Source organism: Pristis pectinata, chromosome 6, assembly GCF_009764475.1.
Source record: "Pristis pectinata isolate sPriPec2 chromosome 6, sPriPec2.1.pri, whole genome shotgun sequence".
NCBI lineage: Eukaryota > Metazoa > Chordata > Chondrichthyes > Rhinopristiformes > Pristidae > Pristis > Pristis pectinata.
Genome location: NC_067410.1, coordinates 99,236,485 through 99,254,616, shown reverse-complemented (window position 1 = coordinate 99,254,616; position 18,132 = coordinate 99,236,485). Strand labels below are relative to the sequence as shown.

At 39.4% G+C, this 18,132-nt stretch overlaps 1 protein-coding gene across 2 annotated transcripts in view; it reads left to right on the top strand.

The window, feature by feature from the left end:
• Positions 1-13,824, top strand: part of xrn1 (5'-3' exoribonuclease 1) — a 102,818-nt gene extending 88,994 nt beyond the window's left edge. Inside the window, exons 39-44 of one of the 2 annotated variants that reach the window (XM_052018968.1) lie at positions 4,090-4,250; positions 4,750-4,863; positions 4,995-5,106; positions 6,096-6,253; positions 10,311-10,624; positions 13,103-13,824. In XM_052018968.1, the coding sequence (XP_051874928.1) occupies positions 4,090-4,250; positions 4,750-4,863; positions 4,995-5,106; positions 6,096-6,253; positions 10,311-10,619 (854 nt within the window). In that variant the 3' untranslated portion in view covers positions 10,620-10,624; positions 13,103-13,824. Of the gene's footprint in view, positions 1-4,089; positions 4,251-4,749; positions 4,864-4,994; positions 5,107-6,095; positions 6,254-10,310; positions 11,195-13,102 lie in introns of those variants that run through there. The other variant, XM_052018967.1, reaches the window with a different exon arrangement.
• Positions 13,825-18,132: the final 4,308 nt, after the last annotated feature.

The following is an 18,132-nucleotide window of genomic DNA, read 5'->3' as shown; positions in this document are numbered from 1 at the left end:
AAGTTCCAAGCAATCTCAGTCCTCTAAGGGAAGAAAATACTCTCATCTGTTTTAAATGGGTGACCCTTTTTTTTTAAACAGTGACCCCAGTCCTAGATCCTCCCAATATCCTTTCCTCATCCTTGATCCTCCCAAAATCCTATCCTCATCCACACTGACCCCTCAGGAGTTTGTTCCAATTGTCACTTCTCACTCTTCTAAACTCCCAGCAGATACAAGTCTAGCTTGTCAAACCATTCCTCATAAGACAACCCATCCATTCCAGATATTAGTCAAGAAAACCTTATAAAAACTGTTTGAAATCCAGTGACATCTTTCTTGAAGTTAGGTGGCCCGTGCTCCAGATCAGGTCTCACCAACGCCCTGCTTAACTGAAGCAAAAGTCCCCCTTTCGTATTCAATTCCCCAAGCAATAAACATTAACACTTGTAGTTTTCCAAAGGACATACAGCACCTGCATATCAATCTTTTGCCAATCAAGCACTGGGGCACCCAGATCCCTCTGCATTTCAGAGCTTTGCAATCTCTCACCATTTAGGTAATGTGCGTTTTTAGTTTTCTTGCCAAAAATGGACATTTCCACATTTTCCCACATTATACCCCATTTGCCAAATCTTTGCCCACTGATTTGTCTGTATTCCTTGGTAGCTTCCTTATCTCTTAACAACTTCTGTGTCTTTCTTACTTTTATATCTTTCTTGGTGTCATCACCAAATTTAACAACCATGCACTTGGTCATTTCATCCAAGTCATTTATGAACATTACAAAACAGCACGGATCCATGTGGCACACCACAGTTTACATCTTGCCAACAAGAAAATTACCAACTTTTTTCCTACTGTTTCCTGTCAGCCTGTTTACTATCTATGCCAATATATTACCTCCTTGCATCATGTGCCATAACCTTTGACACTGCACCTTATCAAATGCCTTCTGGAACAATAAATATGGCAAATCAGCTGGTTTCTCTTCATTCACAGCACATGTGACCATTTCATAAAACCAGTATATTGGTAAAACATGATGTCCCTTTCTCAAAGCCATGTTGACTTTGCCTGATTACTTGGAATATAACTGAGTGCCCTTCTATAACATATTTAATTATAGCTTCTAACATCTTCCCAATGACAGGTGCTCAGCTCATTGGCCTGTTGCTTCCTCCTTTCGGTCTCCTTCCCATTTTGAATAAAGGTTACATTTCCTATGCTCATATCTGATAAAACAACCCCAGATCTGGGGAATTTTGGAGAAGTAAAACACATTAACAAGACTCTAAGACAAACTTCTTCAGGACCTTGGGTCTTGGCAGTTGCAGCTCCAACAATTTGCTCAATACTACTTTCCTGATGATTGTAATTTTCCTGAGTTCTCTCTTTTCCAGTTCTTGGTTTACACCTATTTCTAGCATGTTACTTGTATTTTTTATACTGAAAGTCGATCCAGAAGACCTGTTTAATTCATCCATCTGTTTTCCATTATTAAATCAGCAGACATAATTTCCATGGGACCAATGCTCATTTTGTTTACTCTTTTAAATGCCCATGGTTTTCTGGTCTTTACCATCTGTTGTATTTCTAGCTCACTTTGTCTTCCTGATTTAATCTTTTGCTCATTCAGTTTTTTCATATTCTGACCAATATTCTGACATGCCACTCAATTTTGGACAACAGTAACTTTCTCTTTAAATTTGATGCTGCCTTTAACTGTTTTAGATAACCACAGATAGTAGCTGTTCCCCATGGAATTTTTCTTGCTAATTCAAATGTATTCAAATGATCTGTTCTGAAAGATCCCCTTGAGTCTGCCACAGCATCTCAACTGACTGATCTCTACTTGTAATTTGACAGTTCACTTTAGCTAGGTCCGCTTTCATCCCCTCATAGTTGTCTTATTTAAGTTTAATATACCAGTCTTGGTCCCATTCTTCTTCTTGCCCTCGATCCAAATGTAAAATTCAAGCACATTATGATTGCTGCTACCAAGGGAACCTTCATGAGAATGTCATTAATTGAAGCCTATCTCACCGAACAGTACCAAGCTTGCTTACTGGTTGGATTTGGAACTATGCCATAAAACACTTTAACTCCACCTGGGTTACCTTTGACCATCTGATTTTTCTAGTCCATATGTAGATTCAAATCCCTCATGGTGACATAGAACACTACAGCACAGGGACAGGCCCTTCGGCCCACAATGTTGTGCTAAACTAATTAAACTAGTAATTAAATGCCTAACTAAACTAATCCCTTCTGCCTTCACAATATCCATATCCCTCCATTCTGTGCACATTCATGTGCCTATCTAAGAGCCTCTTAAATGCCTGAGAGATACAAGGGACTGCAGATGCTGGAATCTAGATGAAAAACACAGTGATGCTGGAGGAACTCAGCAGGCCAACCAGCATCTGTGGAGAGAAGCAAATGCCCAATGTTTTGGGTCAGGACCCCTCTTCAGGACTGAAGATAAGAAAAAGGGAAGCCCAATATGTAGGAGGGAAAAGCAGAGCAGTGACAGGTGGACAAAAGAGGGGAGGTGGGGTGGGCACATGGTGGTGATGGGTAGATGCAGGTAAGAGATAGTGATAGGCAGGTGTGGGGGAGGAGGGGAGAGCAGATCCACTGGGGGATGGGGCAAAGGTACAGAGAGAGGAAAAAATTGGGGGTAGAAAAAAGAGAGGCTAGGGAAGAGAAGGAGCATGGTTGGGGAAAGGGTGTGGGGATGACTTAAAGTGGGAGAATTCAATGTTCATGCCGTTAGGCTGCTAGTTTCCAAGACTGAAGATGAGGTGCTGTTCCTCCAGTTTGCGCTTGGAATTCTCCTGGCAGTGGAGGAGGCCGAGGACTGACATATCAGTGATAGTGTGGGAGGGGGAGTTGAAGTGACTGGCAACAGGGAGATACAGATCGCAGTTATGGACGGAGCGCAGGTGCTCTGCGAAATGGTCACCTAGTCTGCGTTTGGTCTCACCAATGCAGAGGGGACCACACTTGGAGCAATGAATGCAGTAGATGATATTAAAGGAGGTGCAGGTGAATCTCTGTCTCACCTGAAAAGACTATTTGGGTCCCTGGATGGAGGTGATGGAGCTGGTGTAGGGGCAGGTCTTGCACCTATGGCAGGGGCAGTGGAAAATTCTCTGGGTGGGAGCAGGATGGGTGGGGAGGGAGGAGTGAACCAGGGAGTCACGGAGAGAGTGGTCCCTGCGAAAGGTAGAAAGGGGTGGGGAGGGGAAGATATGCTTGGTGGTGGGGTCCTGTTGGAGGTGGCAGATAATGATGTATTGTATACGTAGGCTGCTGGGATGAAATGTGAGGACAAGGGGGACACTTTCCTTGTTGGGTCCGTGAGGAGTGGGGGGTGAGAGGGGAGGTGCGGGAAATGGCGGCGATACGGGCGCGAGCTCTCTCGACCACAGTCGGGGAGAAGCCCGGTTAGAAAAGAAGTTGGACATCTCTGATGTCCTGGAGTGGAAAGCCTCATCATGGGAGCAGATGAGGCAGAGAAATTGAGGAAAAACGATTGCGTCCTTGTAAGAGACAGAGTGGGAGGAGCTGTAATCGAGGTAGCTGTGGGCATCAGTGGGTTTGTTGAAGATGTAGGTGGATAAGGAATCTCCTGAGATGGCAATGGAAAGATCGAGGAAGGAAAGAAAGGTGTCAGTCTGGCTCTCATAGATATTAACCATGCAGGCTATCTGGTATTACAACTGAGTACAGACCTTTTTTCACAGACACTTAAATGCCTGTTGTATTTGCCTCCCCTACCACCCCTGGCAGTGCATTCCAGGCACCCACCACTTTGTGTTACCAAAAAAAAGTTGACCCAATTATTATCATACTTTTCTGAGAAGATCCCATTATTTTTTCCTTCATATTGCCTTACCATGTGGGTACCCTAGTGGGACCACCATGACTGTTCCTATGTCTTTGTACTACTTTTTTTAAAAATGTTTAAAGTGACCCATAGTAAATTATCATTCCAACACAATTGTTGAACTGTTTCTTTATTTTCTATTGTCAAAGATCTAATGTATGAGTACATATTGTATAAAATGTACTTTTCCAATTTGTGACATCATTCTTTTGTAGCTGCAAAAATCAACAAACCTCAGGGGATACTGGGTGGAGAAATCTCAGGACATTATCGAGGGCAACAGCCTCCCCTGTCTATTCCGGTGTCAGAGTTGTACGTCACTTGTGCCAGACTTGGTTTACCACATCCAGATTTCTCCTTTATTAAGACCCCACAGGTTGGAACATTTTGTATTATTACGTCAGCAATAGTTTAACATTTGCTTATTGGCAACCTCATTCATGGTAAATACTGGTAATCTATTACAATCCAAAGGCCAACTTAATAGTGTTTTAGTTGTGTGCGCGGTTGTGTGTTGCCATTGCTTAGGCAAAACAAAGGCCTTTTAACTGTTGGTGGAGGTAAGAATCCCTTTTGGAACAACTGGTTAACTGTGATACAAATAAGTCATAAATCCTGAAAGGAAAAAAAATTGGTGTTCTTTTGTTTTAAACTACTTTGTAAACTAAAGGCTAACAGTTTATTTTCCCACTCTGCCAATGAAGTATTATTGGAAACAAAATGCTTTCAATCAGTGACAAATGCAAATCTTATAAGATGCTTATTAATCGGAAAGATAATGAGCTTCATTGACTCCCAACAATACACTAATATACGATGTGCTTCATGTGTTCATCATTTTATATGTGTTAATAATGAAATGTTGTGTATTCTAGGGCTTGAAGGTTTGCCAGGTGAAGTTAGCCAATGGTTTGCTTGTGCATGGACCTCAGTGCCATTCAGATAGTGAAGCCCAAGAAAAAGCTGCGGCATTTGCATTACAACGACTGGTACAAATAGCAATTTTTACTTTTAATTTAAACTTGATAATGTTCCACCAAAAAAACCGTATCTCTAAGTTTGACATTTTTGCTATCTAATTTTGGGTGAATATTTATCTAATAAATTTTTGTTCACTCAGAATGCCACAGGGCAAAGTACACCCCTCGCTCCAAGCATGTTTCCCGGTTATCAGCCCATGACAGGAAATGTACCTCCTCGAGCCATCCCACCACCCTTTGGTCAGGCCTCAGGTAACACATGCCTGAATGTACTGTAATAAACTGTGTTGTTGTTTCCACTTTGGTTACTTTTAATTTTGAGTAGTCAACTGTACTGAAATACTTATGGTCCATTTTAAAAAGTGTCAACATAAGATAACGAAAAAATTCACAACTGTTCACCTTTTGACTAATGTTAGAAACTCTTCTTTCCACATAATTATCAGTATAGCATTGTCTTTGATTTTTGAAATGTATTTGTACATTTAGCTCTAAATCTTCCATTTTTTCTGCTATGCACTCCTGCATTGAAGCTTATTTATAATGTGAAAACAGATAACACTGGAAAGAGGTATGTCTTTTGCATCTGCAGAAAAAGAATCAGAGTTAAAGTTTCAGTTCCAAGACACTTCTTCAGAACCTGAATGCTGCTTGACCTGCTGAGTGTTTCCAGCATTTTCAGTGTTCATTTCAGATTTCCAGCATCTGCAGTTTTGTTTTTTTTTGTTTATTTAGATAACAGATCATTAAAAGTAGAAGTATTTTTTTTAAAGGAACTTTTTTTTAATGAAGTGCATTACATTTTATGAACAGCTTATGAAGGCAGTCTTTCATGACACAGGTTGGGAGGCTCCCCAATGCCACAGTGTATCATACAGAAAAACATCACAGGTGGCAAGATGCAGGCTGTTTTTTTTCTCTCACCTAATTTCCTGCAGTCATGATTTAGTCCAGAGAAAATTCAACCTGTTTTTTCTGCTTGCAAGGGAGGAGGTAAAATTTTCAAATCCTTAATGCATTGCATTAAAAGCAGTAAAGAAAGGAAGAAAAAGGGACTGAACCCAGATTGCTGAGTATATCAATGCACTTTTAAGAGTGTGAAGTAGCATGGAGTGAAATCAGTAGTGTTGAAAATTAAAATAGGTATTAATGCAGCAGAAAGGGAGTCATCCAAGATGTATTTTGAAATGTTTTCAAATGTTCACAAATCTTAAAATATTTATCTGTATTTCAATCTTTAGGTGGTATCATGCCTGCACCACCTCATGGATATGGTCCTGTGCCTTGGACAAATTTGATTCCTCCCCAACTCTACAATAACTTTCAGATACCGTATTCAGGCAATATCTGTCCTGGAGGAGTGCTTATTGGTACTCACAATCAATTTGTGCCTTTACAGGTAAGGGACTTAAAAGTTTTAAAATAAATCATGATCTCTGGAGAAGGGAAGAGTTGAGGAAGATATATTTAGAATCTTGGGAGAGGTCACTCAGGGAAGGGTATAGTAATATTCTGTTTTGTCCGACTGATGTACCAATACCCGAATCTCTACAGGGCTTTGATAAAAACATCTTGTTTCATTAGTATTCTCATAACGATAGAATTGCAAGATAGATGGTCCTGTCTGATATAGAAGGAATATCATCCTGGTAATAAAATTCCTTTGGATTGAGAATAAAGCAGGTAAATTATCCTTTCTTTAATGGATCCACTTCCATTCTTTTTATTGGGCAGGGGTAATTTTTCCTTTATGCTTTTTTTTTCCCAACACAAAGCAAAGAACTTGTATTTATATATAGTGCCTTATAATGTCTCTTGGGGCACCCTGAGTAACTTCAACACCACCAATTACATTATGTTGGGTTCTTCTGGTTATGAGCATTGTAATCAATCTGTGAAGAAAGGGAATATGAATGGTTGGCTCTTTGTTTATTTTAGGGAAGAATATTAGCTAGGATATTGGAATAACTTCTCAAAATACATCTTTAACATTCACCTCATTTGCTCAAGATAGTGCGTCTTTTATTTGACCTAAAGACAGCATCAATTCTAACACTGGACTCAAATGACAGAATAAATTTTGTGCTTAAGCCCTAGAATGGGACTTTAAATCCCAGCCTTAACAACTTAGAATCAAGGATGCTATTACTTGACCATGTGTTCCAAGAAGCATAATAAAGAATTCTGTATTAATTTTCTATTAAAACATTTACAAGTGATTTTTAGTTCTGCTAATTTGGAAGAAAAAAATAGCTAAATGTTCACCAACTTAATGATTTCAACAGTACTAAAAGGTAAAATTACGAGTGGAGACGTTGAGGCCATTCTGGACCTGGTACTAGGCAATGAGCCTGATCAGGTTTCAGATCTCTCAGTGGGAGAGCATTTTGGAGATAGTGACCATAACTCCTTGACCTTTACCATTGCATTGGAGAGGGATAGGAGCAGACGATATGGGAAAATATTTAACTGGGCAGGGGGAATTATGCTTTTAGTCAGGAACTTGGGAACGTAAATTGGGGACACATGTTCTTGGGGAAGTGCACAGCGGAAATGTGGAGGTTGTTTCGGGAGTACTTGCATGGTCTTCTGGATAGGTTTGTCCTATTGAGGCGGGGTAAGGATTGTAGAGTGAAGGAACCTTGGTTCACAAGAGATGTCGAATATCTTGTCAAGCGGAAGAAAGGAGAAAGCAAGGATCAGACAGCTCTGGAGAGTTGCAAGGTAGCCAGGAGGGAGCTAAAGAATGGAATTAGGAGAGCTAGAAGGCGGCATGAGAAGTCCTTGGTGAGTAGGATCAAGGAAAACCCCAAGGGGTTCTACACGTATGTGAAGAATAGGAGGATATTTAGAGTGAGGGTAGGACCAATCAGGGTTAAAAGAGGAAATATGTGCCTAGAGTCGCAAGAGGATGGGGAGGTCCTTAATGAATACTTTGCTTCAGTATTCAGCAGAGAGAGAGAGACCTTGACATTTGTGAGGATGGCATATGACAGGCTGATACGCTAGAGCATGTCGATGTCAGGCAAGAGGATTTGCTGGAACTTTTGAAAAATATTAGGATAGATAAGTCACTGGGGCCGGATGGGGTATATCCAAGATTATTACGGGAAGTGGGGGAAGAGATTGCTGCGCCTTTGGCAATGATCTTTGCATCTTCACTGGCTACAGGAGTAGTGCCAAATGATTGGGGGGGTGGGGTGGCATATGTTGTTCCTTTGTTTAAGAAAGGGAGTAGGGATAACCCTGGGAAATGCAGACCAGTGAGTCTTACTTCAGTGGTGGGCAAATTACTGGAGAAGATTTTTAGAGATGGGATTCATGGGCCTTTGGAGAAGCATAGGCTGATTAGGGACAGTCAGCATGGCTTTGTAAGGGACAGGTTGTGCCTCACAAGCCTGGTTGAATTCTTTAAGGATGTGACAGAGGACATTGATGAAGGTAGAACAGTGGATGTGGTGTATGTGGATTTTATTGAGGAGTTTGATAAGGTTCCTCATGGAAGTCTCATTCAGAAAGTCAGGAGATATGGGATCCAGAGAAACTTGACTCTGTGGATTCAGAATTGGCTCGCTCATAGAAGGCAGAGGGTGGTGGTAGATGGAGTGTATTCTGCCTGGAGGTCGGTGACCAGTAGTGTTCCGCAGGGATCTGTTCTGGGACCCCTGCTCTTTGTGATTTTTATAAATGACTTGGATGAGGATGTGGAAGGGTGGGTTTGTAAGTTTGCTGATGACACAAAGGTTGGTGGTGTTGTGGATGGTGTAGAAGGTTGCTGTAGATTACAACAGGATATTGATAGAATGCAGACCTGGGCTGAGAAGTGGCAGATGGAGTTCAACCTGGAAAAGTGTGAAGTGATACACTTCAGGAGATTGAATTTGAAGGCAGAATAAAGGTTAATGGCAGGACTCTTAGCAGTGTGGAGGAACAGAGGGATCTTGGGGTCCACGTCCATAGATCCCTCAAGGTTGCTGCACTGGTCGATAGGGTTGTTAAGAAGGCGTACGTTGCGTTGGCCTTAGTTGGGGTATTGAGTTCAAGAGCTGCCAGGTAATGTTGCGGCTCTATAAAACTCTGGTGAGACCACACTTGGAGTATTGTGTTCAGTTCTGGTCGCCTCGCTATAGGAAGGATGTGGAAGCTTTCGAGAGGGTGCAGAGGAGATTTACCAGGATGCTGCCTGGATTGGAGAGCATGTCTTATGACGCTAGGTTGAGTGAGCTAGGGCTTATGTCTTTGGAGAGGAGGATAAGCGGTAACTTGATAGAGGTGTACAAGATGATAAGAGGCATAGATCGAATGGACAGTCAGAGACTTTTTCCCAGGGCGACAATGGCTAACACAAGGGGGCATAATTTTAAGGTGATTGGAGGAGGGTATAAAAGGGATGTCAGGGATAAGTTTTTTACACAGAGAGTGGTGGGTACGTGGAACGCAGTGCCGGCAGAGGTTGTGGGGGCAGATACATGAGGGACATTTAAGGGACTCTTAGATAGCCACATGAATGATAGAGAAATGAAGGGCTATGTGGGAGGGAGGGGTTAGATAGATCTTAGAGCAGGATAAAATGTCGGCACAATATTGTGGGCTGAAGGGCCTGTACTGTGCTGTAATGTCCTATGTTCTAATCCACCTAATAATGTTTGGTAACGTTTGTGAATTTCTGGTTAGAAATTGGACTCCAAGACTGTGCATAATAAACATAAACAATGCAACAAAAACTATTGAAACTTCAGCAAAATCCATCTGATCTTGTCAATTTCAAAAATTCCAAAGCAGCTCATAGTAATTGACTTCATCTGGTATTCCTTTTCTGAAGAGGTCACTAGCTATATGCTATGTTGGGATGTGGAATTCATTGATTTTTATTTATTTTCCAAATTATGAAATTTCATCTAAGATCCATTTACCCCATTCTGGAAGCTTGGTGTATTATCTCTACTACCTACGTGACTGGTATGACTAAATCTGTTCTTATTTCTCATGGCATATGAGATGTAGCTTTCCTGAAAATAAATATTTGGTTAGCTTGGTTCTGCAATGGTACTACCATTTCAGATTTGGGCATCTGTGCATTTGAGCTCTCTTCCATGTTCATGTTATCTGGTTGGTACTTCTGTGCAGCACCAAGAGAATATTGCATTGTCACACATGGCCTCTTTCAGATTAGGCATTAGATTGAGGTCCCACTTATGGTTATGAAAGATATGATAAAGAGCAAGATAAATCTTCAAATGATCATGGTGACCTTTCGTATCTTAGTTACTTGTTTTCTCATTAGCACAAAATATAAAAGAGCATGTTGCCTACATCTGTTGCAGTTATGATGTCAAATATTTTAAAGGGATCATTTGGCATGATTCTGCTTGTTGAAGTTCCCCCTTTCAAACTGGACTAAGATAATTAATCTTATTTTTGTCATTATGAACATTTTGTGATATTATGTTTATAAGGTCACAAAGAGGAGGACAGCCTTCAACAAGACACATGATGAAAAGGAATTCAGTCACTCTATTCAGCAAAAGCTGAGTCAGCCAGCAACTACAATGGAGTATTCTAACGCATCACATGGGTATCCTAGTGCCAGCACTTCAAGGAACTTCATTCAGCCCAGCCAAACACCTCTAAAGTCCCAGGATAAGACAGTTGTACAGACTTCCAGTCAACCTCAAGGGCAGCAACAGCCAATAACAGTCTCTTCTGGCAGACGCAAGCAAAGAAAACTCGCAGTCAATTTTGGAGCCCCTCGGCTGCCTCAGTAGTGAAGGTGAATCAAATTAAGCTATTTCTGAAATTTAATTTCATAGGGTAGCTTTTTTTTAGATAGTCTTGACATCGAATGTTCCAACTTTCATTAAGTATTCATTTAATGGTGTGCTTTCCTAAATGCTAATTAATATTGTCATTATGCTGAAGTTCTCTCCATTATAAGCTGATGGCCTCATGGATTCTTTTGCCATTGAAGAGACGGTACTCTTTATCTCAGATGTTTAAAAAATGAACCTATCTTTTAAGAATTTTCCCATCCATCACTCAAATTTAAGTGAAATCAGTGAAAGACGACTTGTGCAAAAATCCACTTGCAAGATTAATAATCCCTTCAGCTGTGATCAGTTCCCAGTACAGGCCATAAAACACTGAAGTTTCTATTGATTTGAATTATATTTCTTTCCTCTCCTCAGTAACTACTCACATGCCCTACTCTGATTTCAAAGGTTCGCAGTTTATTTGAATTATAGAAATGATGCATTTTTTTATCATCAGCTGTATCTATGCTTCAGTGCAATCCCAATTAAACACTTAACAAGCGTAAGACTCAATAAAAGATTTAATCCTAGCATGTACCATATTCTATTTTTTGAATATATAGTGATTTGAGCTTATCCTTGCGAGACTTACCAGAACCTCCAGTTTGTAATATTACTTGTATCAATGATCAAACTAACTGGGTGGGAAGTTGCTGGTGGTGAGGAGGAACAGCAGGTGAAACGTTTGCCATCCATTACATGACATGCCTGATATTTAATTCAATTGAAGTGGCTGGAGTTGAACATGGGTAGACTTTTTAACCAGGTGAACATTTTCATATTGGCTCTGTTGCCTTCCTGCCCATATCTGCTTTCACATCATGGAATTTCCACACTGGGCAAATTGTAGGATAGAGATCATCCTGACACATGTATGATATTGTCAAAAAGCAGATGAACTTTTGCTGACTAGAGTAAAAGAACATTATTATCAGTTTAAAAAGAGATTAGGTGAGTATAATAAAAGAAACTGCATAATTATTTTACAATATTTTATACAGGCAATATTAATTATCTATAATACTTAATTAAACGTCAATATCTAGAAATTGAATTTTCACTTCTAGGCAAAATTATATTTTATATATTAAAATTCTTACATGGCCTTTATGCTGGGCATGAATCAGGCGCTATGGAAATGAAACTCCCACAGTTGCAAAAGCAGTGACATCACAAGACTTTGCATAATATTCAGCCTTAAGCAACCTGACAACTGAGTAAAACATTCACAATATTCATCACATGAATGATTTTCCCCAGAAGTCTAGATAATAAAACCCTCATTCCAACTTGAGCCTTTTATTATCTATGGTGAGTAATAGAGAAGAGTTGCCAAATTTTGTGATAATTGAGGATTAACATTTCTTGTGCATTACAGAAATTGTGATGCTACCATCTATGCTGCTTTTAATACAAACAGGTTTTTGATTTGGGTAGAAAATTCCTAGAGACTCAAGCCTTGCATTTAATTCTTCCTGTTTTGTAGTCTGTACCTTGATTTGGAAGATTGAGTTTGTTTTGAATTTGTTTCTTTTTGGGCATGGTGTTCTGGCTCAAACTGTAGAATATAAGTCTGTGAACAGTGTTCTTCATTTTGAAGACCTTTATTTCTTTGCCTCAGAAAATTATTTTTCTTTTCACAAATAAAAAAACTTCTATCAGATCTTGAACACATTTCTTTGGGCATCAGCTGAAAAAAGGCTTCCTGAACTTAATCATGATTGAAAGTGGCCACAGCCTATAAACAGGAGCTCCATTAAGCATTGTCCAAGTGCATGGGTTCCTTCGGGCCCCCAGTGGAATACTGTTGGCTTATTAAACAAAGTGCTTAATTTTTTTGTGATTGGGCCAATATTAATTCTTATGGGTAATGGCTTCAAAGAAGAGATTTTCAAGCTGAGTTTCAATCTTTCTATATTTGCGCAGAGCACAGCAATCATACCCACTATACCATAAAGAGCCTTTTTTTTGTGTGTGTATGTGTGTGTCACATTTCTGTAACTAAACCAGTAAAAGCTGTGTTGGATCAGGTGTTGTGCTGAAAAATATTGATCCATAGTTACACATTATGCTTCAATACATTTTCTTAATATTTAGCTTTTTGTCTATCTCGTGTATATGAGTGACGTGGCTTAGTTTTCTGTTAAACTTGTTGACATTGCACTTGGGAGATTGGTGGAATTCAATCTTTATGATGCAAAAATTTAAATACTTTGTTCACTTAAATGTTCTGGGGTTTGATAAAACGGAAGTTTTATTTTAATACTCATTTCTTCAAAACTGCTAATGTCCCTTGTATTTTGGAATTTTACATTGCTTAAACATGGTACCTTTGCTTTGAATTTTTTTTTAATTTTCTGGTAATATCCTATGAAATGGGTTAAATGCTGTGATTCAATGTGTGTTAACTGTGTTTTAATTGATTCATCTTTCAAAAGGTATTCCTGATCCATTTTTAATGTCACCTGATGTCCTATATTTTGTCCACATCTGCCAATACTTTGTGAATTGTCATCAATCGTCCAAGGAAGAGCTGCCTCCCCTAATGCAAAATCCCAACTCAACATGTGTGACCTTGCTTAATTTTATAAATTTCATGTAAATTTTAACTTTTATTCAATACAGTCAATTATGTCCATTAGCACAGTTATACCAAAAGCTTGATATGTACTTGTACAGCAATGTATTTTATACGACTCAAAGAAGAAAATCAACTTCTGATGTAGATGTTGTAGAAGTGCTTTAAGATGGTTTTATAGAAAATCTCAAAAATGATTTACTGCCTGATTTCTAGGTTCCTATACATATACTTGTACTTTTTTTTTGGTTTTAGAATACTGCAACTGTTTTATCAACTTGTGACAAACATTTTAATGTTTATCAGTGTGAAAATTTTGCTTTTATGAATGCTCTTGATGTTATATTAAAGCAGTTCCATGTGGATCACACTGGTTTAAAATTGTACAGTGAAAGAAAGGCGATGGCAGCACATTAATCATATTTATTGATGAATGTGGACTTCTAACATTTTGTGTATTAAACAATGGAGCAGTGACTGATTTAATAAAAGAGTACAATTCAATGTTGCACTTTCTGCTGATGTGTATAGGCAAGCTCAATATGACAAATAAAGCATTTTGTTACAAGTGTTTGAAATGTGATACTGACTTTGTTTTATCATTTAGTAACTTGTAACATCTCAGAAAAGGAGGATAAATTCAAGGTTGTTTTGTAGCTGTTTATGATGTTCCTCAATTTTATGTTCTGAGAATCATTGCACTGCATTTCTAGCTGGAATTTTAGGCATTTACCCATTGTACACCATCAAACCCCAGAAAAGCGGTGTTCTGCCAGGAAGTTTGGTATAAACTCTAAGACTGTTTTACAAAACAATAAGTTGATTACACCATCTGCCATTTATCTTCCCCACCCATCTCTCCATTGTAATAATAATTTGGAGCCTTTAGAAGTTAAAAGTGTTAAAACACATGGCACTTAAGTATTTCTTTCAACAAGCTGTTTGAGTGGGATGTCGAAACTTGAAAGTATTATACTATCTACTCTCTTTGTTGAGGAATGGATCTAAGTAGAAGTATAATGGATTTAAGGAGATTCAAGAACATTTATTTGCTAGTTTTGGGAACCTTTTTCACCTCTGGGTACACTTCTCGCATATGGCTGGAGCAAAGTTTATAAATTAACTTCAAGGTTCATAAGCCATTGTATGACTTTTTCATAGAGGGTAATTAAGGATGCCTCCATTGGATTTGTGTTGAGTACAGGATGTGATGGTAGTGTTTGATCCATTGAGACAGAGGAGGGTTTGATTTACATGTATGAATTAAGTTGCCACATTGCCCTGCTTCTGACTGGATGCTGATTTAGAACCATCCATAGGCTGGAGAAAACAAGGATACTTGCTGTTGAATCTTGAATGAGTGTTTTGTTTCATGCAGTGTTTTTGGTCCAGGCTTTAACTTTTTTGCCATCGTTATTGAAGTTGATGAGGTGAAGGTTACAAGACCAAAATAGGTTTAATGAAACCATGTCCATTTGGTCAGGAGCTGCAGGATATGTTGGTTCAGGGGATTCCAGTGGATTATAAGCACAAGTTACTGATTTTTCTCACAGCTCCAGTGTGTCATAGCATTTCAATGAACGTGAGGAGAAGCAAAATTTAACAGCATTGGGAGTCATTGTTCAGATTAACTTCCAGATTCCAGTGATTACCCATGTAATTGAATCATACCCATCAGATTTCTGGTCCATGAACACTACCTCATTATTCCTTTTATTTTGCACTGTATTTTTTTTTGTAATTTTGTCTTTCCACTGTACTGCCACAAAACAGCAAATTTCACATCATATAACTCAGTGATGATAATTCTGATTCTCAGCTGTACATCAATGAGTTTAATGTGACAGCATGCTGACCAAACCAGACATTGTGATCAGAAACAACTTAAACAAGTATGAGAGCGGATGTCTTATAAACCTTCACATCAGCACCCCAGGCAGTGCCTGCAAGTCTATGGATAACGATAACCTATGTTTTGGTGTTAGCTGCAAACATCTGTACTTGATAGGTCAATGACCTATCCAGGGTTATTCAAAAATATGCTTATGTTGGATCATGATGCACTTTCTTTCCACAGAACGTAGTGTTGTGGTTGCCATGTAGTTTGCAATATTGAGTCCAGTGATTTGAGATATTGCTGGCTTTGGTCACAGCATCCACTTCAAAAAAAAAAAAATTCATTCTTGGGGACAGAAGTTGGGTCTATGGTCAGAATGTTCATCAGATTTCTGAAGGTTTTGATATGTGAGTGCTATATCATCAGATTGAGAAGATTTTCTCATCATTGTGGCAAGCATATCGTGTATGGATCTTGATGAGTCAAGAAGTACAGTCTGAGGTAGATTGTTGTTGAGGGTGCAAGGTTGGATAACCTTGTGCCACAGTCAAACCCTTATCTTTTTGGTTACTGACAACCACAATGAATCAACTTGGCAGACAGCAGCATTTGCTCTCATGGACTACACTGTTATGTGCATTTGACCTAAAGCTATGTATTTCATTTCTGAAATGGAATGGATCCCCGGTTGTGGATTGTTCATGTCTTGTTTCCCACACACCATCCCCAGATGAATGTGATGTAACTTAAATTACAGTTAAACCACCTTGGATACTTTCTGAAAGGAATGAAAGTCTGGAACTGAAGACAAACTGTAAAGATGAAGTCTTCACATCAGTATTCACCAAGCAGAAAGGACATGGATACTGGTGAGATTAGGGTGGGTAATGTTGATATTCCAAAGTATATTGATATTTAAAAAGGTGGTGGTGTCAGGTGTCTTGGAAAAACATTAGGTAGTCCCCAGAGCCTGATGGGATCCATCCTAGGAAACTAAGGGAAGAGATTGATGGGGCCTTGAAAGAGATCATTGTATCCTCTTAGCCATATGAATGTCCCAGAAGACTAGAGAATAGCCAATGTTGTCCTTTGTTTAAGAAGGACAATGGGCAAACCAACAAATTATAGGCCAGAGAGCCTTATTTCAGTGGTAGAGAAACTATTGGAGAAGATTTTTGGAAGAAGCATGGAATTATTAGGGATAGTCAGCATAGCTTTGTGTGGAGGAGGGTCTGTCTTACAAATTTGATTGAGTTTTTTTGAGGAAGTGACAAAGATGATTGAAGGGGGTAGGGCACTGGGTGTTGTCTACATAGCAAAGTAATTTGACAAGGTCACTTGTGGTAATCCAGAAGATTAAGTCACATGGGATTAAGTCATATGGTGAGTTGGATACAAAGTTTGTCTTGAGTTGTGGTAGAGGGATGCTTTTCTAATCAGGTCTGTGACCAGTTGTGTTCTGCAAGAATCAGTGCTGGGACCTCTTTGTAATGTATATTAATAATTTGGATAAAAATGTAGGTGGTCTGATCAGTAAGCATGCAAATGACATGAAAACTGGTGGAGTTATGAATAGTGAGGAAGGTTGTCAAAGGATACAAGAATATAAATCAATTGGAAATTTGTGTCAAGTTTAATCAAGACAAGTGTGAGGTCTTGCATTTTGGGTGGTCAAATGCAAGAGGAAAGTATAAAGTAAATGGCAGGATCCTTCGGAGCATTGATCTACAGAGGGATCTTGGGGTGCAAGTCCATAGCTCCCTCAAAGAGGCAACGCAAGTAGATAGGGTAGTAAAGAAGGCATTGAGGTGCAAAAGGTGCTATTGCCTGGATTGCAGTGTATGAACTATAATGAGAGGTTGGACAAACTTGGATAGGGTGGTAAAGGAGGTGTAATGCATGCTTGCCTTCATTGGTTAGGGCATTGAGTGTAAAATGTTAGGAAGTCATGTTGCAGTTGTATAAAAGTTTGGTTAGGTCACATTTGGAGTGTTGTCTCCAGTTCTGGTCACCAAACTCCAGGAAGGATCTGGAGGCTTTGGAGACAGTGTAGAAGAGGTTCACCAGGCTGTTGCCTGGATTGGAGTGTGTGAACTATAAGGTGAGATTGGACAAACTTGGATTGATTTCTCTGTGGAGTTTGAAGCTGAGGGGTGACCTGATAGAAATATATAAAATTATGAGAGGCATAAATGGGTTAGATAGTCTTTTCCCAGGGTGAAAATGTCAAACACTGACGAGAGGGGATAGGTTAAAGGTGATAGGGCAAAACTTTAAAGGAGATTTGCATGGCAAGTATTTTTTTTATGCAGAGAGTGTAGGTGCCTGGAAAACACTGCCGGGGAGGTGGTAGAAGCAGATACAATAGCAATGTTTTAGAGGCACTTAGATACACATGAACAGACAGGGAATAGAGGGATATATGGGACATGTGTATGCAGATGGATAAGTTTAAATTGGCTTCATGATCAGCACAGACATGATGGGCTGAAGGACCTGTTCCTGTGCTGTACTTTTTTTATTTTTCTATTAACAATTCTAAACATGGTTTGATCGATAGTTGGTGAACAAGTAAAGGAACCAAGGAGGGTAATGCAGTTAAAATATGAATTAGCCACAATCATTTTAAATGGTAGAAAAGAATCAGAAGGCTTTTGCACTTCTTCCTATCCCTAAATTCCATATATAGCTGGTAATATTTCAAACATAGTTCTCTTGTCAGCATCTATTAAAAAAATAATAATCTTCTGCATTTTAGTGAATATGGGTGGTCATAAAATTAATCAATAATGTGGATACAAAATTCATTTGTATGGTATGTTTTGAACATCCAAACTTCACGTCATGCAGGCGTGGTAGTGTAGCGGTTAGTGTAACGCTATTACAGCGCCAGTGACCTGGGTTCAATTCTGGCCGCTCTCTGTAAGGAGTTTGTACGCTCTCCCCGTGTCTGCGTGGGTTTCCTCCGGGTGCTCCAATTTTCTCCCACATTCCAAAGATGTACGGGTTAGGAAGTTGTGGGCATGCTATGTTGGCGCCGGAAGCGTGGCGAC